Source organism: Phascolarctos cinereus, unplaced genomic scaffold (genome assembly GCF_003287225.1).
Source record: "Phascolarctos cinereus isolate Bilbo 61053 unplaced genomic scaffold, phaCin_HiC Scaffold_726;HRSCAF=1367, whole genome shotgun sequence".
NCBI classification, from domain to species: Eukaryota; Metazoa; Chordata; class Mammalia; order Diprotodontia; family Phascolarctidae; genus Phascolarctos; species Phascolarctos cinereus.
Genome location: NW_027556098.1, coordinates 4276914 through 4304412, shown reverse-complemented (window position 1 = coordinate 4304412; position 27499 = coordinate 4276914). Strand labels below are relative to the sequence as shown.

Below are 27499 nucleotides of genomic sequence, written 5' to 3'. Positions count from 1 at the left end.
TCTCCTACTCTGAATGACATTAATTTGAATTGCCCCTTTCCAAGAAATGTTGATCTAATTCCCTGCTTGGTTCCCTTATTGTTTTCTTATTTCTTTATTTTCTTCCTGACCCTCATATAAAGTGGACTTGACAAAATTTTTGCTCAATCTACAAACCAGCCCACTTGCTAGTGTAATTGTAGATTTTACTTGTACAGGCCTTCTACAATCTTCTTTGAGAAGGTCAAGGTCTAGCTTGCAGCCAAAAACTTCCATGTACAATATTTCCCTCATTAAAATATGAGTTCCTTGACAGCCAGGATTGTCTTACTTTTCTATGTGTATTCTCAGCACATAGCACAGTAAGTGTTTAGTAAACATTTAGTACATGTTTTATTCCTTCATTCCTTCATTCATTCTTCCTTTCATATTTATTCTGTCTTTCTTATATATATTCTTGTTGCCTCTTCCATTAGGATATAAATTCCTTGTAAACTAAGAAACTCAGTTTTCTTTGATAATGACTGAATTTTTAAAATTTCCAATCTTGCTTTCTTTTTATTTTGTTTCATTCATTTTTTCTCTATCTCTGCTTTTTAAAAATATCTCAAATATTTCCTCCTCCTTTTCACAGAATCTGGAGATTCTAGAATTTGGAGAATTTCTCCATTGTTTGTTCTAAATTCTCTATGCTCTTTATCATATTGATTTCCTATATCAAAGCTCTGATTTCTGTCTACATTTGTACACACATTTAAAATACTTCTTTTTTTTAATTTATTCATTGCTTCTCGGAACTATCTTGGAAGTTCTTACCGTTGTTGCACAGTCATTTTATGAGTCCTATGGAATATGTTGTAATATTTTCTTCCTCAGATATTTAAAACTCTATTTGTATATATAAGTAAGGTCAATTTTTCTGTGTAAAGTGGATTTTTTGTTATTCTTCTTAGCATTTTCTTCCCAGGATCCATAGCCATAGATATGAGCTCTCAAGATGATGGTTCAAAACAGTTGCAGTAGATATAGGGGTGAAATAATGTAAAATTGTGAAGCTATTGCTGGCAATGTGCTTTCTTTTGTCCTATAAAGCAAGTGGGCACTGGTCAGTGACTGGAGACCCCCATAGGGGTGAATGTGCAGGCTGAATGGTGTGCATGCCTTGATGGGCCCCCATCAAGTCTTGGGAGGGGGAATCTGTGTGTTTGCCTCAACTGGCCCCCATCGAGGCTTGAGGGGATTTAGGGGAAAGCACAAATTGTGCCAGTCTCGATTGTTCCCAATGAGACAGAGAGGTAGTTGTCCTCTCTTCACACTGGCTCCTGTGAGAAGGGTTGTTAGAGAATGCTGTAGGAGTTGGCGCTGCCATCATCAGCAAACTCCCTTTGAGAAAACTAGACTAGAATAAAGTAAGCTTATTTAACCCCTTATATGACTCCCTTCCTGTCTTCCTGTCTGACCGGATCAAAAGCAAACCTGCTAGTGAGAGAGGTGCTAGAAGTGCTCCTGTGTCACCTATTTAAAAAATGGATAGTTGGTGTGTTTACTTGTCCAACGCTATCATTCCATAATATTTATTTAATGTATTTATTCCTTTTCTAAATTGCTTGCTCATTTTCCCTACTTTATCAGATTCTCTGATGGTTCTCACAACCCCACCCCACCCCATAACTCTCTTCTCTTTCTTACATAATTGTACAATCAGGGCCAGTCAAATTCTGTTAACTCCCCCTTTTAAAAGATGATGTGACTTTGTGATTTGTTGCCAAGGGAAGACTTGGAGGAGTATCTATATAGGTGAGCTTACACTCTGTCTTTCACTTGACCATCCTATCATAAGTTTTTTTGTAATTTTAATTTTTATAGAGGTCTTGTTTTTATGTGACATTCGTTTTGAAATACATTCCTTCCTTCTCTTCTACTCAGCCAGCAATCCTTATAATGGAGAATAAAAAGGAATGAGGAAAATATCAATTCAGCAAAATTAATGAACATATCATTCTAGTCTGACAGTATATACAACATTTTATACCCACAGACCTACACCTTTGCAAAGAAAGGAAAGATGTGCATGTTCTCATTCTTTCTTAGGAAACCATTCTTTTCTAGGACCGTTAAGTCCTAGATTTCTTTTTGTAGAGCTTATATGTCTGTGCCGTTATCCACAGTCAGCTGTTTCCTCCCATTTGCATTATGAGAACTAATTAAATTCACTGGCTTCTACTCATGAAAGTTGGTGGTGGTGGCCTCTGGCCAGAACACCCATGAGTAGTGAATTCTGTCAGAGCTGCAGCTTGCGGTATAAAATGGGTCTGACCAGTAGTATCCATTCTGAAATAATTACCTTGTGGTAATTTGCTTCTTTTTGCTTCTTGTGTCACTGTTTTTATTACTTTGTCACATTTCTTGAGAAGGTGGCGAGAGGCTGGGCTTAGAGGCACCCTTTCACTTCAGATCTTGTTAGAAGTCTCTGGTTGCATTTGTCAAGGAATTTTGTGGGACATTAATGGATGCATGAGATGTCTTGTTGGAGGACAGCCTTTAAAGCTGACTTTGGGTTTTAGATGACAAAACCTTTTTTAAATTATGAACAAACATCAAAACAATATCTTCTTCATTGTTGAAGGGACTTTTCAGGCCGCTCTGTGGCTACAGGATTTGGCCTGCTGTAGAATATTGTTTGTGCAAACATACCTCTTCCTCTTTTTCGTATTTTCATCAAATATATCCTTGATGCACATTCTCATAAAAATGTGAAAGGCTTTTTGATTGTGTAGACTATTTTTCCATTTCTGTTAGTGAATAGGAAAGAGCCAGAATGAAAACTTGATAGTATAGAAGAGCCAATGAAGGCTTTTTTTTTAAAGCATCGTGGAAGTCTTCACATATTTATAGCCAAATGGGAAGAAGCAAGTGTAGGGTGAGATTGAAGACTAATGAAAGAGATGGGGAATGATTTTGGGAGTAGTTTCCTGGGGAAAGTAGAAAAGGATAAAATTGTAAAGACAGTATTAACTGGCAGGGTGGAAGGATACATCTTCTGAGATGAAAGGGAAAGAGAAAATGTGTGTGTAGATATTAAAGAGCTACAAGGTACAAAAGAAAGAAATTGAAGAAACTTTTCTTTGTCGAACTTAATCTCAGTGAAGTGGAAGGCTGGCATATGAAGCATAAATAATAATTGAAGTCTCAATCTTGGCAGTACTATTAAAAATATCAACTTCTGTTATAGCTTTATTAAAACACCTCCCAAGTTACCCATGGTTTTGGAGCTCCTGTATAAGTTTTCTAGTGAACTGCAAGTACTAACACATTTTTGTGATTGCTAAACTGTAATGTTAAATTATGCAGTGACATGCCAAATTGAATTACAGTTTGAAACTTGCAAGATTCCATTGAACTCTCTTGCTTTGTGATATTAAGCAAGACTATGACTATGGAAGAAATGCAGCATTTCGGTTAAAGGGTAGATTAGTACAATTAAAGCATTGATTTCCTGTGTCAAAACTCTGATTTCTATCTACATTTCTACACATTTAAAAAAAATCTGGAGTAGTTACATGCTTTCCCCCCCTTTTTTGCTGAACTATTATTAGAGTTTTTACTTTAAGTAGCTAATTTTCTGTGTAAAATAAATGGCAATTAATATACCGAGAAAAAGGAGAATTGATATTCTATGAGAAAGGAAATTTAGTCACATCTTCAATCATGTCTGTTGGACTGTGTTCAGTTCTGGGTGCCACAATTTAGGAAAGACTTTGATAGGTCAAAGAACATATAGAGAAAGGCAACCTGGGAGGTGAAGGGCCTTGAGAACTTTTTATGTAAGGATCATTTGAAGGAACTAGAGATGTTTAGCCTGTGGAAGAAACTTTCTGTATAATCACTTGGGTTTATTGTAGAGAGTATCCTTGTTCAGGTGTAAGTTAAACTAGCTAGTCAAGTCTCTTCTGACTATGAGATTCTATCATTCTGTGATAATGAATTCTAAAATTATATGGAATTTTCATTACTTTCTAATCTACATGATCTTGGGAAAGTCAGAATCTCTGTATGAATATTATTTCATTTATAAAATAACATGATTGGACTAAATGTTCTCAAAGTCCCCGTTTCATCTCTAAATCCCATAATTCAATAGCTAGAGAAAGCAGGCATTTGAGAATATGTTGTTTGTAGTTCAGTGCTAACCTTCTTCTCTCATTGGTAAGTTCCATTCAGGGCCTTCATTTTGGGGACGTTAGCCTGTAGTGGCCATGAATTATTTCCCTCCTCTCTGTGCTTCTGGCTTTAAGGACTTTGCCCCTATAACTCGGCTGCCTTCTCAACCTTAGAAAATATTGCAGGGTGAGCTGGTTCCAGACACTGATGCTTCTGTCAGTGTCTGGGGCCAGCTCATCCTGCAATATTTTTCCAACATGCTGATCCCCTTCTCCCATTACTGAGTTCCTTTGAAAGACTCCATTTTGAGGCTACTATCTATGCTAGCCACGATTCATTACCTCTTGGTTGTACTTCTGACCCTCCTGACTTTGCTACAACATCCCTTCTCAGGTTCTTTCCCCATCAGCTGCAGTTTCCTTTTATGTATTGTAATGGGACAGTTAGGTGGAACAGTAGATAGTGCCAGGCCTGGAGTCAGGAAGATTCAACTTCCTGAGTTCAAATGTGGCCTCAGACACTTACTTGTGTGACCCTGGAGAAGTCACTTAACCCTGTTTGCCTCAGTTTCCTTATCTGTAAAATTGAGCTGGAGAAGGAAATGGCAAACGACTCCAGTATCTTTGCCAAGAAAACTCCAAATGGCATCACGAAGAGTTGGACTTGACAGGACAGAACAACAAAAATTCAAATAGAAACTCACTGTGGGTAGTGGTTGTCTTTCTTTTTTCTTGTATTTGTATCCCCAGGGCTTATTGCAATACCTGGCACAGAGTAAGCTTTTAACACATGCTTATGCTTATAGCCTTGCCTTGCTTTGGTTTCAGTATTGCCTCAGAAGGTCTATTGTAGAAAAAGTGCTGGATTGCAAATTAGGAAGGCTGAAGTGTAAATATTATTTATGAGGCTTGATGGCTGTGCGACCACAAATCACTTAACATCTCTAAGCCTCAGTTTCCTATTTGTAAAATGAAGATTATAATTCTACTTAACTATTTTGCAGAGTTATTTTAAACATCAAATGAGAAGAGTAATATAAAGCACTTCACAAAAACCTCAAAGCATTATACAAATGTAGACATTATTGCTATTATTTGGAGTGATAGATGCAAAGATAACCATCTTAACACTTTATCACATCTACTCTTTTTTTTTTTGCTTTTTGGTGAGGTAATCTGGGTTAAATGCCTTGCCCAGGGTCACATAGCTAGTAAGTGTTAAGTGTCTGAGGCCACATTTGAACTCAGGTCCTCCTGACTCCAAGGCCAGAGCTCTATCCACTGTGCCACCTAGCTGTCTCTTGTCACATGTGCTCTTAAAAACCATAAGCCAGATTTCCCCCATTTAAAGTAGTCATTCTCAACCTTTGGTGAGCCTGTGATTCACATACCCTCTCACCTAAAAGTGTTGTTACTTCATTTTGCAGATAAGGAAACTGAGGCCCAGAGAGTTGAAGGTTATTTAACAAGCTAATGACTAAGGTCTTAATTTCTGAGAAATAACATCGTGTTTCCTCCACAGGTTTTGCCATTAACCTGCTACCAGTACTATCACTATCCGTACTATCACTAACATGTCTCCTCATTGTGAAGTCTTATGACCTATATATTAATTTTTTAAATGTAAATGAGTTCAAATTTTTTTAGAGCATGTTTCAGTAACTGATTCTTTCAAAATTAACCTGCAAGATAATTAGAAACACCCGGGGGCATGTGTTCCTTTTAACACTAATAGACTGACCCAAAAGTAGTAAGCTAGGCATTTAGGGAAGTTAGTTTTTTCTCCCCTTTTTGGTCCAGAGCTGTATTTCGTTGGTGTAGAAAACTCCTAATAAGGAAGCTCCTTCCTATGCATCCTAATGGGCATCCATTTTGCAATTTGTGGTTTTACAAAGTTGCCTCCAAGTGTGCTGAGAGTTACTATCTGTTTGTCCAATAGCTACTTTGTGTTAGAGAAAGGACCAGAATTTAGCTCCTCTTGCCTCCACGAAGATCTTTGAACCAGATTGCCTCTTTACCTTCATTAACTTATTACATAATGGTCATTTTATTAAACAGAAAGATTTACTTACTTTACTTCCCTAACTACTTGACAGGTTATATGGTAGGCTGAAGTTCACTGGCAAAGGTGTGCAAAAAGTCCAAGACTCAGTGATTAATGGATCTTTTAACAAAACCCTAAGAAAATTTGCATGTTCTAAATCCAGGTTTCTAGGAACAGTAACTGAACCACACTAAGATATTTGAAACTCATCAGCTCCTGCTTTCCTCAACACTGCTAGGATCTCACAGGCTGGCATTAGAATATTAGGTATTTGGTAAGGAAGAAGGTGTTAAAAGAAAAGGGAGGTAAGAGAACACTTTGCTAACACCACAGCTTCTTTCACATATACAAACTCATTTGCTTCTAATGTCATCACTGAGTTTCAAGATAGAACCATTAGGCTTGGAATGAAGAAGACCTAGGTTCAAATTTTGTCTTTGATACCTACTAGCTGTGTAACCTTGGCCAAGTCATTTAACCTCTGCTTTAAGAAATACTTTAGGACTTAATCTACTAAGTTAGAAATAGATTGAAATCTACTTGCTTCTGCTTTCCTAAAGAAAATTTCCATATTGGGATTAAATTATAGATCCTTCTCATGTTTCAGTAATAACCCAGTAAGATATCATTATTTCTATTTTAGAGATAAGGATAAGTCATACTATTCCTTTTGGGTCCATTTCAAGTGCTGCCTGTGGGCAGTGAGAAAACCTATTTGGAGTCTGATTGAGAGGTCAGAGTTGGAGATATAATCATGACACATTTTGTAACATTTCAAAAACTGCCTGTTTTATGAAGACAATTGATTTGTAGCTATCTTGAGTGTTGAAGGAAAAAAAGCATTCATGTATATTAAATTTACTGTGAATTTTATTATGTCTATTATAACATAACAGCTGATCTTAGCAGTTGTTTAAAATGCAGTATTTTTTTGGTAAAAAATAATATGGACTGAAAAATGAGATTCTTTTTTCTAGATAGGTTGATGGATTGATCTATTTAGGTTTACATTTTTCCAGAGGCATTTTAAAAATCCTAAAACTGATAAAAAGCAAAATTTACAGTTGGTTCTTATGCAAATATTTCAGGAGAGACAATTACATTAATTTTTTTAAAGAGATGATACTTTTTTGAAAATATTTCAAGAATATTTTGCCAGTTCAAATTTCAAAGAGAGAACTTTAGTTCTTGGTCTGTTCTTAAATTCTTAAATACCAGATTGAATAATTAGTGGAGTATTTAGGATTTATAAAAGAAAAGTAATTAGGAAACTTATTTGAGTAGCTGTAATATAAACAATATTTCCTTTCATATGGCAGAGGCTCTTTTCTCTGAGTCCTCATCCTCAGTATCTGCAAACCCTGAGGAAATGGCAAAGCATTTCATCGTCAGCTAGCCCTGCCCTTCAACACATTCAGCCAATGAGTTGTAAGACTAGGACTGGATCAAACATTAACTTTCATTTTGGGTACTTTTTTCCACTTGCAAGAAAAGGGTTGTAGATTAATAGTCTGATTTCGTTATTGTTAGTTGTCTTAATTTCTTGTTTTTCACAGCCTTTCCCATTGACCTCCTCTGTTTATTAGGTGCTGAGGTTCTTGAAAACTGTTTTTGGAACTGATAAAGGCATCAAGTTAAAAATGATAGTGTTAAATAACTTGAAGGCATTTCCATTCAAGCTGTTATGGAAAATGACTCAGAATCAGCAATCTGTACCAGTGAGACCATGCAGCTTGTATACCTGTACATACAAAACCAGGAATCGGGCCAGTGAGTATATATCACTTGTTTTTTAATCATACTCTTAAATATTTATTGATTTGATATTACTGTGTGGATATGTAATAACAATCTTCTAAAATAAAAACAGGTTAACATTTTTGTATACAGGTCAAAATGATAAAGTACACTATCTTACATGTTCTATTATCTAAATAAAAGTGATGCAGATTTCAAATAATAACACTATTATGATAATTTTTTCCTTTAGATTTGATTTCTAACTGTATGCTTGGGCATCTATCAGTTTCTGGGATTCATTAGTAATATCTAATTCAAATGCTTGAAAAAGACTCAGAAGTTATTTTTTAGTCATAGGTTTATTTAATTTCCTCTAAAAAGGAATGCGTCATTAAAATAGACTGGTCTGACTCATAACAAATTTCTTTAAGCTGGGTGTGGCTTCTAACATGTTTGCCCACATCCATGTTTGCCTCATTGAATTTATTTAAGAAACTGGTACTATGTGACCTAATGTTCTTAAAAGGGAGGAGGGGAAGGAGTCACATTTCTCTAGTTAGAACTTTGTTGTTTCTTTTTTTACTGGAAGTGAAAAGTTTAAATCCAAGATATGTTTGGTATTGGGACAGTTGTATTATTTTGCTTTGGATAAAAAGGGGTAGGCAAGAGACAAAATTTTCTTTTTTGTAATACTTAAAACACTCATGGCAGTTGTAGTTCCTGCGTTCTTTTCACATGTTTCCATTTATCTTCACATTATGCCATAAGCATACCTGAAAAGTATTTTTACAGGTACTGCTACTCTATAGGATTATTTTAAATTTATATTTCTTTAACTTCTCTGATAATCCCCAGAAACCAAGGGTAATTCCCTAATGTCTCTTCCATTTTGATCCAGTAACCCACCACCCCAAGTAGCCTGGAACATTTTTGGAGTCTCAACTCTTAAGCATTAAGAGCTTAAGCGTTACTCTTCCTTTCTGCAGATATTCTGTCTTCTTCAGTTTCTGATCTACCTGCATTTTGTGTATTATAATTAGTACTTCAATTCAACTTAATACGATGAATGTGCAAAAAAAAATCCAGTTCCTGCCCTCAAGGAGTTTATATTTAGGATTGAGGGAAAGCTGCAGAAACTTCCTTTCATCCTTGCGTCATAGTGTTTAACAACTACTAAGTATTACTTGAGTTCCCAGGGATCTCAAGTTACTTAACAATACTGATATTGCATGTTGATTTTTTAAGCCTATTGATTTTGCTAAAGATTAAAGAAAATTCTCTTTCAGTATTATGCCATTCAATTACTGAGAATTAACCAAACTGCTGCAGCTAGTACAGAATAAGGAAAAAGAATTCAGCTATGAGATTCCAGACTATCAGTAAGGATATGTGATAATGTCAAGTCTTCATAAATTAAAGGTGCGGGACTAAGAACAAAATGTATTTTTGGATAGGAACTAATGCAAAGAGAGATTTGTATTCTATGAATTTAGAATGTTTCTGATCCTCCCTTGTAAGTTGTAAAATGTTTTAATTGGTGACATCCCTGAGAACAATGCAGTTAGCTTTTGCCATTATTTTTTAAAGTTTTATTGACAGTCCTCAAATAAGATGGATTTATTGTCCTTAAAATAAACTACACTAACCAATGGATTAATAAAAGGGTCCCTAAAAATCGGTCTGTTTCATGGTCTGTGAATGTAATTGTTTTAATAATATCTTTGGTGGAATGATACAGATGACAAAGCACAAAAATCCTCTTGTTTTTGTCCTGGTTTGACTTTTAACCAGCCATGGAGCCTTGAATAAGTTCCTTAAACTGTTGGATACTAGTTTCTTCATCAGTTCAGTTTCCTTCAAAAATTCCTATGTTGAGGAAAAAAGAGAAGTTAGGGAAGATGCCCAAAGAGAGTTATTTGAATGCACAGGGAACTTATTCAGCTAATTGGATTTTAAATGTGTGTGTATGTATACACACATACATATGTACACACACATACTTCAAAAAGATAGAAGCAAGGACAGGATGCTACAGTTGAATATAAAATCATGACACGGTCCTGTTTAAGAGAGTCAGGAAAATCCATTCTCAGAATGAGCTGAAGCTGGCAAGTAATGATAAAGACAATAGGAAGCATTTTTGTTAGTATTGGGGAAAAGAGAAAAAATAGGCCGGTCATTAGGTATTAGGGTGGATAGGAGGATGATAATGGACAGTAGAAAAAAGAGGCACAATTACTCAACTCCTGTTTTGACTCTTTTTTTCCCTCTGTCAAAGAGAATAAATAGTCTGTGGACTGAGAAGGCCAGAATAAGAATGGTTAAGAGAGAGTTAAAATTCCAGATGAATAAGGGTATGAGAAAAGAGAACACAGCTTCCCTGAACTTATTGGTTCAGGTTACCAGACTCAGACAAACTGCATTCCAGGGTTCTGAAAGAAATGGTCAATGTAATTATTGAACCACTGTCAGTGATGTTCAGAAGATCACACTAAATGAGAAAGGTGCCACCAGACTGAAGAAGGACATATGTTGTTCTGCTTTTCAGAAAATAGAAGTGAATCTAGTCTGTAAACTATAAGACAGGGAGTTTGACTTTAATTCAAAAATTTAAGAACAGAGAAAAATTTAAGAACAGAGTTTGTTGCAACCATGTAGAAAAGGAAGTGGTAATCACAAAGTGATCATGACTTTATCAAGAATAGGTCATAATCAGATTAATCTTTTTGTCAGGATTGCTAGAAAGCTAGATCAGGACAATCCTATAGAAACAGTTTTATAAAGTGGATTTTAGAAAACCATTTGATGGAGGCCCTTATGCTGTCTGATTGGACAAGATAGAGAGGTGGACTGGATGAAAGTGCAGTTAGATGAATGTGGAGTAGTTTCAATGATCAGATTCAAACAGAAGTCATTAAAGGGTTATCAGTGTGAAAAGTAGCTTCTGGAAGAGTGATTCCAGGATGTATTGTTATGTCATTGCTGTTTAATATTTTTATCAGTGATTTGCACAAAAGTACATGAATGTATTGCTTTTCAGATTTGTAGATAATGACTAAGCCTGAAGATACAACTTTTGAATAGAAAGGCATAAGTTATAATAACATCCTTATAGCCTAGGACATTTAGCCAACTTACCCCTAGAGCCATCTTATCCCTGAGGCATGATTATTCAGCTGGAAAAGATTTGAGGTTTTCAGTGGCACTTCATATGGTAGCCAAAAAACCCCCCAAACTCCAAAACCTAATGCAATCTAAGATTGACAATAACAACCAGTATTTATACAGGGGCTGCAAGGTGGTGCAATGGATAGAGCACCAGACCTGGAGTCAAGAAAACTCATCTGCCTGAGTTCAAATATGGCCTCAGACACTTACAAGTTATGTGACCCTGGGCAAGTCATTTAACCCTATTTGCCTCAAGTTTCCTTATCTGAAAAATAACCTGGTATCTTTGCCAAGAAAACCCCAAATAGGGAAATAAAGAGTTGGACCTGACTGAACAACAAAGCATTTATATAGTGCTTTAAGGTTTGCAAAGTGTTTTATATGTTCTTATCCCCATTTTACAGATGAGGAAACTGAAGCTAAGAAAGTTTAAATTAGTTGCCCAGGATCACATTGAGAAACCTGTTTGGAGGCGGAGGCAAGATGGCAGAATAAAGGCAGGGACTCACCTGAGCTGTCCCCCAAACCTCTCCAAATACCTTTTAAAAATGACTCTAAACAAATTCTAGAGCAGCAGGACCTACCGTAAAAAGGTGGAGTGAAACAAAATTTCAGCCCAAGAAAACTTGAAAGGGCAGCATGAAAGGTCTGTTGCACCAGAGTGAGAGAAGAGCACAGTCCACTACAGGCCATACCAGTGCAGACCCAAACCCAGCAAACCTGGAGCAGGTATAGGGGCAACTAAATCACTGACAGCAGTGGCAGTTTCCAGACCTCTTGGCCCACAGACTCCAAAGACAATGTAGAAGGTGGGGAGGAAAGGTCTGTTGCACCTGGGTGAGAGTGGAGTTCAGTCCAGCATGCCAGCATAGTCCCAGGAAACCAGGAGCAGGCCTTGGGAGTGACTGAATCAACAGTGGTAGTGGCGGCGGTGGCAGCTGATTCCAGAGCTCTCAGCCCACAGACAATAAGGGGGTCAAACAACTGGTCAGGAGGAGATTACAGGGGTCTTTTTGCTAGCACTAAGGCAGGAATCTGTCACTTTGCCTATACTTGGATCTGGGTGGAGGAGGGTCTCACCTCATGGTTCCAGGACAGAAAAAAGAGCTTGTGGTCACTCACAGACCAGAGCACAGGCCAGGAGAGGACTAACACTTCTCCTTAGATCATACCACCTTGGAGAAACTGAAAACTTACAGGTTCCTAGAAGCATCTCTGAAAACAGCTATATGAAACCCCTGAAAGCTTGGATAGTGTGCCCTCTACTCTGGAAGCAGAGCCCTATTCTAACAATCAGTTAAAAGCCAAGTAATAGGCGGAGAAAATAAAATAGGCGGAAAAAACTCTGACTATAGAAAGTTATTATGGTGACAAGGAAGATCAAAACACATACTCAGAAGATAACAGAGTCAAAGCCCCTACATCCAAAGCCTAAGAAAAATATGGAAGAGCTTAACAAGGATTTTGAAAATCAAGTTGTAGAGGGAGGGGAAAATTTGGAAGAGAAATGAGAGTGGTGCAAGAAAATAATGAGAAAAGAGTCAATAGCTTGGTAAAGGAAACAGGAAAAAAAGTACTAAGGAAATTAACACCTTAAAAAACCAGACTAGGCCAAATAGTAAAAGAGGTCCAAAAAGCCAATGGGCAGAAGAATGGCTTAAAAAGAAGAATTGGCCAAATGGAAAAGGAGGTCCAAAAGCTCACTGAAGAATATAATTCCTTAAAAATTAAAATGAAGCAAATGGCAGCTGATGACTTTATAAGAAATCAGGAAGAAATAAAATGAATCCAAAAGAATGAAAAAATTAAAAAAACAACATTAATATCTCATTGGAAAAACAACTGACCTGGGAAATAGATACAGGAGAATTTAAAAGTTATTGGACTACCTGAAAGCCATGATCAAAAAAAGAGCCTAGACATTATCTTTCAAGAAATTATCAAGGAAAAGCACCCTGATATTCTAGAACCAGAGGGTAAAATAGAAATTGAAAGAATCCACCAATCACCTTCTGAAAGAGATCCCGAAATGAAAACTCCCAGGAATATTATAGCCAAATTCCAGAGTTCCCAGATCAAGGAGAAAATATTACAAGCAGCCAGGAAGAAACAGTTTAAGTATTGTAGAGCTACAGTTAGGATAACACAAGATTTTGCAGCTTCTACTTTAAAGAATTCTGAGTGCTTGGAATATGACATTCCAGAGGGCAAAGGAGCTAGGATTACAACCAAGAATCTCCTACCCAGCAAAACTGAGTATAATCCTTCTGGGAAAAAATGGATAGTCAATGAAATAGAGGACTTTCAAGCATTCTTGATGAAAAAAGCAGATCTGAATAGAAAATTTGACCTTCAAATACGAGACTCAAGAGAAACATAAAAAGGTAAACAGGAAAGGGAAATCATAAGGGACTTAATAAGGTTAAACTGTTTACATTCCTACATGGGAAGATAATATTTCTAACTCATAAGATTTTTCTCATTATTAGAGTAGTTAGAAGGAATGTATATAGACAGAGGGCTTAGGTGTGAGTTGAATATGAAGGGATGATATCTAAAAAATAAAATTAAAGGGTGAGAGAGGAATGTACTGGGAGAAAGACAAAGAGAGAGGTAGAACGCAGTAAATTATCTCACATAAAAGAGGCAAGAAAAATTTTACAGTGGAGGGGAAGAGGGGGAAGGTGAAAGGCAATGAGTGAACTTTACTGTCATCAGAATTGGCTCAAAGAGCCAAAAATCTATCTTACCCTACAGGAAAGTAAGAGGGAAAAGGGATAAGGGAAGGGGGGGAGGGGTGATAGAAGTCAGGACAGATTGGGGAAGGGTGTGGTCAGAAGCAAAACTTTGGGGAGGGAGAGGGTGAGAGGGGAGAAAGAATATAATAACGGGGGGATAGGATGGAGGGAAATACAGTTAGCAATAATAACTGTGAAAAATATTTTGAGGCATGCTTCTCTGATAAAGGCCTCATTTCTCAAACATATAGGGAACTGAGTGAAATTTATAAAAAGAAAATCCATTCCACAATTGATAAATGATCAAAAAATATAATCAGTTTTCAGATGAAGTAATCAAAGCTAAGTATAGATAGCCATATGAAAAAAATATTCTAACTTACTATTGACTGGAGAGATGCAAATTAAAACAGTTCTGAGGTACTACTAAATACCTGAGATTGTTTAATAGGACAGAAAAAGTAAATGACAAATGTTGGAGGGGATGTGGGAAAAATGAGACATTAAAGCACTATTGGCAGAGTTGTTAAGTGATTCAACCATTCTACAGAGCAATTTGGAATTATGCCCAAAGGGCTATAAAACCATGTATACTTTGACCTAGCTATACCACTACTAGGTAGTATGTATCCCAAAAGAGATTAAAAACAACAACAACAAAGTAAAGGACCTATATGCACAAAAATATTTATAGCAGCTCTTTTCTGGGTGCAAAGAATTAGAAATTGAAGGGATGCCCCTCAATTGGGGAATGGCTGAACAAGTTGTGATATGTGATTATGCTGGAATATTATTGTACTACAAGAAATGATGAACAGGATATTCTCAAAAAAACCTGGAAAGACTTGCACAGACTGATGCAAAGTGAAAAGTACTATGTACAAATTAACAGCAATATTGTAAGATGATCAGTTGTGAATGACTTAGCTATTCTTCCAATACAACAATCCAAGACAACTCTGAGGGACTTAAGATGAAAAAGTGCTGTCCATCCCTAAGGAAAGAACTGATGGTGCTAAATACAGACTGACACATACTTTTTTTTAACTTTCCTTATTTTTCTTTATTTTATTTTTTGTCTCTGTTTACTTTCATAACATGACTATTATGCATATGTTTTGCATGACTACACATATATAACCTATATCTAATTGCTTGCCTTATCAATAAGGAGTGTGGGGAGGGAGGAAGGAAGAAAATTTGGAACTCAAACTTTCAAAAACAAATGTTAAAAATTATTTGTACATGTAATGGGGGAAAAGTAAAATACTAAATAAATACAAAAATTTTTGAAAAAGAGAAGCATGTGTTTAGGGTTAGAGTGATTATAGTCCAACTGTACTCTTCCAATCCAAAAATCCTATAAACATTTTTTAAGGGCTTGCTATATGCCAGGCACTGTGCTAAATGCTGGGGATACAACCAAAGGAGGTAGGAAAGGGGTGGAGGGGTTATTTCGTGGAATTGTGATCAGGCAGAGGAGCAGATGCAAAGTAGAGTGAGGTCAGTCCAATTTCTGCCCGCTATAAAGGAAGGTATTGAGAGGAATTTGGTACTCCTCCCTACAGTCCTCCAATTAGAGGGGAGAGGAGGCTGAAAGAGGTAGTATCAATCTAAGCTTGAGTTAGCCACAGGGTGATGAGATTAGAAATAATGAGCTCATCCTGGGAGAGGTATCTTACTTCCTGGAGTAGAAGCCAGGCAGGGCAGTAGATGCAGTCTCCCACTATCATACTACATCTAGAATTCTTGGGTTCAGTTCTGGGAACCACATTGTAGGAAGTATAATGGCAACTTGGAAAATCATCCAGAGGCAGATGATTTGTATGGTGAAAGACCTCAAGTTCATGCCATATAACTGGAGGCACCTATTCTGGAGAAGAGAAGACTTTGAGGAGATAGACTTAGCCCTATGGAAGAGGGATAAGACTTGGATTTTTTTTGGCAACAGAGGATAGTACTAGGTGAGTGGTGGTTATAGAGATGTAGATTTCTACTTCATATAAGGAAAAACTTCCTAACAATAAGATAGATAAGGTTGTCTTGGGAGCTAGTAGGGTTCCTGTCAGTTGAGGTCTTCAAATAATGGCTGGATGATTATTTATTGGTAAGCTAATTTAGGGGATTCTTCAGCAAATATAGATTCAACTAGATGACCTATGATGTCCTTTCCAGCTCTGAGATTCTATGATATTGTGCTGGTGAAATGGGGAGGGTGGGGTGAAATTTAAAATAGTTGATCTGTAATGTTCTTCCAAAGTATAATTCTGTGATTATTACTAACAATAATTTAAGGTATAAGATATTATGTATCATATCTTATGATATACTATATTTAAGATGTAAGATATTATGTATCATATCTTACACAGGTAATATGTATAATATATGATCAGCTACATACAGCTAGGAATAGGATACAAAGAATAGGACAATGGACAGGTTAGTTTTGCTAGAGCAGAGGATTTATGTGTTATACAGGCATCCCTCGACATTCGAGGGATTAGGGGTTCAGGACCAGGAAGAATGAGAAAAAACATAAATAACTCTAGACCCTGCCCCCTAAATTAATTTTTAATAATTCTGTTCATATTTATGTAACACACAAAACAAGTAAAGTAAACAATACACTGCGCCCAGAAAAAATTGCAGTTTCTACTCAAGAGAGATTAGTGTCACACATTTTGCAGAGTCTTTGCAGCTACAGGTGTAGCTGCAACAACTGCTTCATTTATTTCCTTTTCCTATGAAAATGCAAAATACAATGAACACTTCTGGAGAAAATCATGTGACTGAGTTTGGATGGTGGAGAGACAAAGAGGAGGCTTTCCCAAAGAATAGCCTATCTTTTTTAGTGCACTGAAACTTTTAACAAAATTTAATTGTTTATAATAAATTTATTTATGTATACTTATGGTAGTAAATTAGAAAATATATTAATAATGTATAGCATATATGCATTTATGACTTACCAAAATATTTTTAGTTTTCTTTACACACACACCTCATCTGTAGTTTTCTGTAGTACTCCACAAATTTCCAAAAATTCCCATTTAATTATTGATGGCCAAGCCATGAATAACCAAAACCAGGAATGTGAAATCCACAAATGTGGAGGGATAACTGTGTATTTATAGAAGAGGAGATAAAGATAAGCTTAGAGAGCTTTAGTAACTTCAAATATTTGACCTTCATTATCATCTAGTCAATGAGTATTTAGGGCAAGGTGGCTCAGCAAATAGAGTGCCAGGCCTGGAGTCAGGAAGACTCATCTTCCCAAGTTCAAATCTGGCCTCAGACACTTATTAGCTATGTGACCCTGAGCAAGTCACCTAACTCTGGTTGCCTCAGTTTCCTCATCTGTAAAATGAGCTGGAGAAGGAAATGGCAAACTACTCTAGTATCTTTGCCAAAAACAAAACAAAACAAAACTCCAAATGGGGTCATGAAGAGTCAGACACAAATGAAAAATTAAACATGTCCCTAGTATTGTGAGATATACATAAGTGGAAAGCATGACCTCAGTTGTTAAATTATGTTATGATTTAATTGAAGAGACAAAACAAACAACATGACACAATAGAAAACAAGTATTAAACTATGTGGCGCTAAGTGAATTTTATAATTTTAGAGATAGGAGAAATCAGTGTGGATGGGAGTAATTTGCATTTATATTCTAAGGTTCATTGGAATCTGAAGGGCTTTGGATGCTAACATGAAGATTTTATTTTAGCTTAGAGATAATAGGGAACCACAGAAGCTTTTTGAGCAGGACAGTGAAATGATAAAACTTAGTTTTAGGAACATTATTTTGTCAGCTGTGAGGAGAATGGATTGGAGAGAACAAACACTGGAAGTTGGGGGTATATTTAAGAGGCTATTGCAGCAGTCTGAGCAAGAAATAATAAGGACTGCATTAGGGTGAGTAGAGAGAGAGGGGAATGGATGCAAGTGATGTCAGGGTAGAATCAATAAGCTTAGCAATTGACAAGATATGAGGGATGAAGGAGAGGGAAGAGTCCAAGGCTTCAGACATGATTTACTGGAAGGATGGTGGTGTCCTCAGCAGAAATAAGGAAGTATGTATAAGAGATGAAACAGGAGGGAGGGAGGGAGGGTTAGAGGGAAGGTAATGAAGTACATTTTGGACATGTCTGCGAGAACTCAGGGATGTGGAGCAGGCATTTGGAGAAGATGTAGGTCTGGAGCTAAGGAGAGAGATGAGGTCTGCATTAGACTTGGGAGTCATCTGTTTTGATATGATAGCTGAATCTATGGGATCTAATGAAATCACTGAGAGAGAGCCTGTAGAAAGAGATTAGAAGGGGATGCAGGAGAGACTCAGAGTTAGAAGGCAGTATATACATGACAATACAAGTAGCAAAGAAGGCCAAAAAAGAGCAATCAGACCAATAAGAGGAGAACCAAGAGAGCCGTCACCTAATAAAATGTCTCTGGTGAATGTGTCAAAATCATATGAGAATCTCCAAAGAGATATAACAACAGAAGTCATGTTGCTGACCTTCTGGTTGTTCATATCAAAGTGAGGCATAAAAGAGGGAGATGTATATTTTCCAAAGTGTTGGGGCTGATATGAAAGATGTCCAGTGCAGAATTTAAATCAAAGAAGGAATTCCATATAGAGAGGGAGGTCCTCTACATGCTGTTATTTATGAACAATATTGTGCTGATTGTATCAAACCCTAAACACGTTTCAGATCTCCTAATCATTTCTTGATTTTGTTTGGGGGGTGGGGTGAGGCAGTTGGGGCTAAGTGACTTGTCCGGGGTCACACAGCTAGTAAGTGTCAAGTATCTGGTCTGAGACCAAATATAAACTCAGGTCCTCCTGACTCCAGGGCTGTTACTCTATCAGCTGCGCCACCTAACTGCCCCCTTATTTCTTGATTCTTAACCATTTAAAATACTTCAGCCTTACTCTACACTCCAGAAAAAATGGATGAAAAGTGCCTGTTATCCATGTTACAATGTGCAATTTGATGAATAACACATAGTTGTTGTTCATTCATACATACCTATATATATATGTGTGTGTGTGTGTGTGTGTGTGTGTGTGTGTGTGTGTGTGTGTGTGTGTGTGTGTGTGTATATATATATATCAGAATAATTTGCATTTATATTCCAAGGTTCACTGGAATCTGAAGGGCTTCAGATGCTAACCTGAAGATTTCAGTTTAGCTTAGAGATAATAGGGAACCACAGAAGCTTTGTGAGCAGGACAGTAAAATGTCTTGAAAAATATTGCTAATGGACAGTGAGTTGGGCCTGTGATTTCACAGGAGTAAGAGATCAGGCTGCCCACCCTCTCTCCTTGGTCCCTGATGAAATGGGCCAGGATCCTCAAAGAGCCTTAGGAACAGCAGTGTTTACCAGACCTGCTTCAAGCCCAGCCCCACAGCTATCATTGAGGGGAGAAATGAGAGTGGAGAAGGGGTCTGCCTTCATCATCACCAGGAATAATTCCTGACCAACTGCCACCAACCAGTTCTCAAAGCCATTATCCAGGGAAGCAGCTCCTATGCAGAGGGGCCCAGCCATCCCTACCAAATGCCAATCAGCTACCAAGCATGTAGTAGGCAAGCCAGCCTAGCTGAAGCAGCAGAGCACGCTGAGGAAAACGTGGGAGGCAGCATATGCCAGGCAAGTCAAACACCACCCTGACCATCATCTCTCTTCAGATTGCAATGGGGACAGAGCAGGACCCTGAACCTAGCAGCCTTGGGAATAGGAATGCTTCCAGCCCTGGGCCCAGAGTCAGCCTCCTGGGAAAACAACCCTCATGGAGGTGCAACCTGGCAACCACTCCTGCTGGTGCCACAGCTGCAGCTACTGAAGATCTGGAAAAGACAGCTCTTGCTTGCCAAGTCCTTGGCTGTCAAATGGTTCAACATAAGAAACTAATATGATTTTATCAGTGGAAATGAAGCTAAGGAAGAAGCATTACCATCTGCTTTGCCACTATACCCTCAGGACCTTTGAATCTGACTTACAGCTGAAACCTTCCATATGTGTCATTTTCCATGTTTGAATGTCAGCATTTATTAAGGGCCTACCGTGTGCCGAGAACCATGCTAACTGCTTTATAAACGTTATCTCATTCTGTACTAACAATAGTCCTATGAGGTAGGTGCTGTTATTATCCCCACTTTACAGCTGAGAAAATGGAGGCAGGAGGAGATTAAGGGCCTTGCTTAGGGTCACACAGAACATGTCTGTGGCCAGATTTTAACTCAGATCTTCCAGACTCCAGGCCCAGTGCTTTATCTATTGGGCCACCTAGTGGTCTTGCTCTTAGTGGCGAATGTATCTTCTGTACGTAGCATATTGCTTTGCATGTAGTAAACACTGAACAAATGCTTCATTCATTCATTCACTCATTCATGCATTCATTCATCCCAGAGCTAGTGTTCTTCCCTTTGTACTGTGCAGCCTCTTCATGTTTGCCTGTATGAGAAGAATTCTGCATTATTTCTCATATGGGATCATTTTATAGGGTGTGTTACCTATGTCTTTACCTGCTCAGACCAACCTGCTGAAAATGACAAATTCTTGGTTCTACTTTTAGACTCCAAACTATTCTTTTAAGTAATCAGGTGCTATTTACTCTTGGACTCCTTTCATATTTATTTAATATTAAAACTGAAATTTAAGGTAACTTGTTCGTGTAGAAAAATTTCATTAGGAGTAAAGTATTTTTCTTTTGCTAAAAGCAAAATTAGTCAGTTATCATTCTTACAAACCTTAGCAGGGTACGGAGTAATGGCATTGGAAAAGAGCTCCTTTTCTCTTTCTAATCTCTAATTGAATAAGCTTTCAAGCAACTGAGTATTAAAATATTTGGCTTCTGTGAACTTTTTTTTTTTGCCTGGAATCACTTTCTCTATGAAAACAGGTAGTCTATAGAACATCTTAATAAAACCTACATCTGTATATTGTTTCCTAGTACATCCACTCTGGCAAAGCTTGGACATAGTACCTGAAGGTGATCGACAATCACCGATCAATATCCGATGGAGAGATAGTGTTTATGATCCTTGCCTGAAGCCCTTAAAAATTTGTTATGATCCAAATACATGTCTTCATATCTGGAATAATGGGTATTCTTTCCTAGTAGAATTTGAGGATTCTACAGATAAATCCGGTAAGAGAACAATATTTAATGCTTCTAATCTGACTCAATGCTAATATCTCTGTTGTTTTGCTTACTTTTGTATAATAAAATTGTATATGAATAATCTGACCCAGGGGTGGGGAACCTGCAGCCTCAAGGCCACACATGGCTTTCTAGGTCCTTGGGTGTGGCCTACAGAACAAATCTTTTTTTAAGGGGATTTGTTCTGTGAAGTTAGGATTCAGTTAAAGGGCCACACTTGAGGACTTAGAGGGCCACATGTGACCTTGAGGCCCCAGGTTCCTCACCCCTGATCTGACCTATTTTGAATTTAAGAAAAAAAATTCCCTCCTTTGGGTATCATGTAGAACCTTTTATGCTTTTAATAAAATATGTAGTATTTTCAATTAGTAAATGCATCTTTAGATAATATATGTATTTTGTTTGAATACTTGCTTTAAAGGAGTTTATAAGAGTTTTAAGTTTTCCCTGCTATTTTTGTTAATAAATGATTATTTTCCTCTGTATGCTATACTTAGTTAAAAAATATAATTTTTTAAATATAAAATTTAAAGTTTATACAAGTTTAATATATATTTAATATATAATAAATATAAAATTTAAAGTTTATAAAAGTTTTAAAATAATTTTAGGTTAAATATTAACTGGCTTTTAAAATTTTATCAGTATTAACTGATAAGAGTTAAGTACATTTGCAATAAGACAAGGTGTGCAAGGTGTTATGTTTCTTAATAGCTACTTAGAAGTAGTTACATACTGGAAAATTAGGTTTTTATCATTTTTTAACAATATTAAGCAAATATAATTATCTGTTTTAAAAAAGAAATAGAAATTCTCTGAATTGAAAGTTTAAGATAACCAACAGTTTGTAATTGTTCTCCTCCTTGCAGCCAAGCAGGATATGAATCTAATTATGAGATATTTTTACAGTTGGATCAAAAAGCTTTGTGATTCTGGAATTTAGGTTATAACTGAATTCTAAATAGGTTTCTTGTCTCCTACTCATGACTGAGTTTAATTCAAGTAAACAATTTTAATTAGTGTGAAGCAAGTATGTGGGGAAAAATGATCAAAAGGAAATGGAGTTCTCATTAATGAACAGGGGAAAACAATTTAAGGAATGGTTTAAAAAACTCCTAAAAGTGCATGAGCAGCAATGAAGACTATTGTATTTGTATTTATTATAAAACTCTAGACTTTGTGTCCTCCATATATTCCTAATACAACCCTGAAACTATGAACCTGAACACATAGTCCAGATCCAAAGATGGTCCCTAAAATATAAAGATTTCCTTTCTTTCTCCTTTATTCTGTACATTTTTCTGTTTGATAAAGTGGAAGTAGCTATCTTAAATCACTTATATCTGCCTATCTCTCTTCAGACATTGCCTCCCACTTTTTATTATCTTGTCTAATTATCCAAAAGTCTGAAAACCTGCCCCCACTGATTCTCGATTCTTCAGTGCTGGCTGGATTATCTGTATTACTGTAATGACCTATTCTAACTCCCAAACTGTCTTTAGACAAATGAACCAAATCCTTCTGCTCTAGATTACCCACTTTGCTTATGTCCACCCTGAAACCTAATCATCATTCTTTCCTGATGTAAACCACAACATTAATTTGCCTTCTCTTTTCTCATGCTCTTCCCTGGTTCTACAAATGTGAATACATCTTTAATCCTTCTCACTTTTAACCTTATATATTTTCAACCTGAGCAGAATAAGTTCTGTTCAATCTTGTTTATTAGAATCAACTCAAAGTGAATTAAATAATTTTGCCTGTTATGTTTTAGTCATCAGATTAATCAATAGTTTTAAAGATTTAGATTAATAACCTAATTCTTAAACTTCTACCAGGGATAATCAGGGAAGATTTTTCATGGAGGTCATGCCTTAACTAGGTCTTTAAGGAAGAGAAGTATTTCTTTTTTTCTGACATTATTTATAGCCTTTGTTTTTTATATCACTTTCATTTCCAAATGTATCCTTTCCCCCTCCCTTGCACATAGAACCTTCTCTTGTAACTTAGAATAAAAAAAAAAGAAAAAAACAATTCTTCAAAACAATGCAACACTTCAGGCGTTTCTGACATAGGCCATGTTCTGTGCCTGCCATCCCCCACCTCCACAAAGAAGAAAGAAAGGTACAGTTTGTCATTTGGAAGATAAGTTGTTTTTTTTTTTTAAACAGGCAGAGATATGAAGGGAGGATTCCATTTCAGAAATGAGGGATTAACTGAACAAATGGAGACCAAAGACCAGTGATATGGGATAATATCTAGCAGTTGGTTTGACTAGAATATACTGCAGAATGTGTAAAGGGAGAGTGTAAATGTGAAATTAGGGCCAAAAGGTGAATTGGAGCCAGATCATGCCAAGTCTTGAGGCCAGAATAAAGACTTTGCATTTTATCTTGAAGACAATGAGGAGCCACTGATGAGCCATGTAAATAATATGATTAGATCTAGAAGATTACTTTTAGCTGTGTAAAGATTGGACTGGAGAGGAGAGAGATCAGAGTTAGAACAACCAATTAAGAGGCAATTATAATAGTCAAATGAGAGGTTAATGAGACTGTAATCATTGGGAAAGAAAAGAAGAGGAAGAGTGCAGGATACATTGCCAAAGTTTAAGTGATAGTATTTGGTGACTTTTTTTTTGTTTGTTTTGTTTTGTTTGTTTGTCTGATGAAGGGGCAGGGTTAAAGAGAGGGAAAAGTCAAAGATAATCCTGAGGTTTCAAATTTGTGTGAGAGGGAGGATAGTAGTGCAGTCAATAGATAATGTTATGGACATGTTGAATTTAAGAAGTCAGTGAGATATGCAGGTGTAGATATCCAGCAATCATTTGGAAATGCCAGTCTGGCATTCAAGGGAGAGAGCAGAGCTGTATATGTATGGGTCACCTGCAGAGATACAATAAATGGAATCATGAGAACAGATGCAGCAACCAAGCAAAAAACTGTAGAAAGGGAGCAGCTAGGTGGCTCAGTGGATAAAGCACCAGCCCTGGATTCAGGAGGACCTAAGTTCAAATCCTGCCTCAGACACATAACACTTAACTATCTGTGTGACCCTGGGCAAGTCACTTAACCCCATTGCCTAACCTCCCCCCCAAAAAAAAAGCTGTAGAAAGAAGGAAGAGATCTGAGGGCTGAACATCAGTGACCCACTCTTTGGAGGCTGGAGAAAGAAGAAAGAATGAGCAGTCGTACTCTTAGGAAGAGAGCCAAGAGGGAACAATGGAAACAGATCGAGGAGAAAATATCTAAGAGGGAGGAATAGTAAACAATGTCATTCTACAGAAAGGTAAAGGATGATGAAGACTGAGGAGAAAAAAGTAGATTTTTTTTAAAGTAGCTTTTAAGACGTCATTGCCATCTTGGAAAGAACAGGTTGAAGGATAAAGGAGAGGAGAATGGTGAGAAGATAGATAGCTTGAGTGAGGACTAGGACCAAGGAGGGATATTATTTTAGTGAAGACCTGAGCATGTTTCTTGGCAGACCACAAGAAACCAACAGAGGAGAGATTGAAGACAAGAGAGGATATATGAAGCAGACATAGAGAAGGCTCATTTTATAGTGTAATTTTTAATCGCTGGTAAATGTGGCAGAGCAGTATAAAGTAATTCCACTTTTAGCTGACTGACGAGTTTTGGGTTGCTTTTTTTTTTCCTTTTAAAATTAGGTTTTGGTTTTGGTATTGAGCGCACCCTCTAGTGGACCTCTCCAAACTCCACTTGTAGATTGGGTCGCTAGGGAGGCCTCCAGAAATACAAGTCCCCAGTGGCCTTTCTTTCCTTGTGTTTTCATAATGCTTCCACAAGGTATACCATTTCTGCTGGACAGGTCACTTGGGTCCAACTCCTGGTGGTTAGGGCTGGTACTCTTTTTGAGTCACAGAGCCAGTCTCTCTCCTCAGAACTCTTTTGCCTTGTAGGCCTGCTCTCTGTTGGGGGTAGTGGCTCCTACTGGGAGAGTGTGCCATGGCCAAAGTTGGAGGGGGGGAGAGAGAGAGAGATTCCCAAACCCCCTCTTCCTGAATAGTGTGAAGAACTTCCTCTCAAGGGCTAGGGACTTTTTCTGCAGCTAGGTCTCCTCTCTATTTCCAGGGGTCACAGTCTGTCTCCTATCTCGGCTGCCTCTTTAGATAGCATGTCTTGATTTTTAAGGGGCAACAAGAGGTAGGGCCAATCTTTATCCAGCCAATGGTTGGCTACTTTCTAAATTTTCTCATCTTGTAAAGGAGTAGCAAAATGTAAGCCTTTTTCAAAAATGCTTGAAAACCTTAATAACTCCTTGTTTCTATTGCCGATCCCTTACTTTCTGTTATTGCATTAGTGAGGCTGAGGGAAATCAATTTAGCAAAGGTAGCCTGATGAACTCCCTGCACCCTACTGCAAGTGTACAAAACATAAAGATTTTGAGTACTTTCAAACTCAATTATATGATGATGGATTTGATTTAATGCAATAGATATACCTTTTTGGCTAAAAGATTTAAATTGTATACTTTGCATTTTTCTTGGTGTAATTTAAAGTAGATGTAGATTCTTAGTGAAGTTTTTCTTTTGGTGGGGGCAGTATAGATCTTGTGATAAAATAGTTCTGGTTTAAGAGGCGGCTTGATGGTTAGAGCACTGTGGAATCAGGAAAACCTGAGTTCAAATCCATCCTCAGATACTTATTAGCTGTGTGACCCTGGGAAAGCCACTTATCTGCTGTCTGCCTCAGTTTCCTTATATTTAAAATGGGGATAAAATAGCATCTATCTTCTAGGTTGTTGTGAGGATGAAGTAAAATAATATCTATAAAGTGCTTTGCAAAGCTTAAAGTGATATATAAATACTAGCTATTACTATTGTGGGTTTATTATTGTCTCTTGCTTTTGAGTCACCCTCTATATTAGAATGCTAATGCAAGGAATTTGTCAGAATCATGTTTAAAAGCCTATCTGTTCTGATGTTATTTATCCAGTTTAAAAGAAATTAATTCTTTTGGCTTTACAATTATTTCCTTACATAACTTTCAATCTTTAAAGAACTAATTTTCTCTCTCTTCCATATTTCAGTGTCTACCCTGTGTTTCCTGTTTTATTTTTCCATCCTTTCCTCCATGCTTTTGTAAAAGAAAGAAAAATGCTCAGAGAAAAAGGTACATGAACAAAATTTAGCAGTTGGAAAATAAAATTCTCAAGTAAAGAAAAAACTTGGAAAAAATCCAGAAAAAGTTTTTTTTATTTTGTTTTTTATAAAAGGAGGTCATAAACACAAATATCTAGAAATAACAATAGAGAAGAGGAAGTACTGCCACTGAATTTCCCCCCAAAAGTGGAAGGAAATATCTAAGAAAATGGAGTTTGAGGGAAGATATGTAATAATTTTCTACCACTGCCCTCTGTTAAATCATCATATGTGTTTAGGAAGCATTCATCTTCTTGGGAATGGAGCTCAAGAAGTTGTGTAAATGGAAATGAATGGCTAGAAAAGGAGGTGGGCCAGTTATCCAGTGAGAATAAAAATTAATTAATAGAAAACTCGAAGGAGATATAAAAAAAATTAGAAGGGCCTCCATCTGGAGGAAGATTTGTAGAAAGGATGAGAAGGTATGGAGAGGTTATGATCTGTATCAGAAGAACTCAAATCACTAAAATCACAGTTCCATCAAATTAAATCTATTGATTTGACTTATCATCTGCATATGACCTTTTATTAACAATGGAAAGAGCACTGGACTATTATCAGAGGACTTGAGTTCAGATACTGTTTCTGCTGCCTACTTCTTGTGTGATCTTGCGCAAGTCACTTAACTTCCCTTGACCTCAATTTCCTTAACTGTAAAATGACGAGAGTTAGACAAACTGGCTTCTTTCTTCCTCTTTTAGCTCTAGGTATTATAATCCTAAGGGCAGCTCTGTGGTGCAGTGGATAAAGCACAGGGCTTAGAGTCAGAAAGGCTCATATTCCTGAGTTCAAATCTAACCGTGGACACTTACTAGCTGTGTGACCTTGGGCAAGTCACTTAACCTTGTTTGCCTCAGTTTCCTCATCTGTAAAATGAATGGAGAAGGAAATGGCAAACCACTCTAGTATCTTTGCCAAGAAAACCCCAAATGAGGTCCCAGAGGTTACATTACTGAAAAACGAGTAAACAACTACAATTAAAATCCTATGATTAATTTTTGATACTGATGTGTGTGGGTGTGTGTGTAAGAGAGAGAAAATGGAAGAAAGCACAAAAGGGGAAACAACCTCTGATTATCCATGGATAATCTCTTATGGTCCAGCTACGGTTGCTCTCAACTTTGTGATATTATCATCACTGTTTGTCATTACTCCAAGTATTGATGTATATAGTCAAGTCTAGCAGGAAGTTGATGAAAGTTGATAAATTCTCTTCTGTTTCAGGTCCAGCTTAAAAAAAAGTCTTTTAAACCAAATTAGATCTTTTCACACCAAAGGAAAAAGGCAAAATAAGCCAATAAAAATTTGTATTAGAATAAGAGGTGAGGTTGCTCA

At 37.0% G+C, this 27499-nt stretch overlaps 1 protein-coding gene across 2 annotated transcripts in view; it reads left to right on the top strand.

Moving 5' to 3' along the window:
• Positions 1 to 27499, top strand: part of CA5B (carbonic anhydrase 5B) — an 82093-nt gene that overhangs the window by 28282 nt on the left and 26312 nt on the right. For both annotated transcript variants that reach the window (XM_021007406.2, XM_021007407.2), the window contains exons 2-3: positions 7770 to 7953; positions 20794 to 20991. In XM_021007406.2, coding sequence (XP_020863065.2) covers positions 7824 to 7953; positions 20794 to 20991 — 328 coding nt within the window. In that variant the 5' untranslated portion in view covers positions 7770 to 7823. The remainder of the gene's footprint in view (positions 1 to 7769; positions 7954 to 20793; positions 20992 to 27499) is intronic.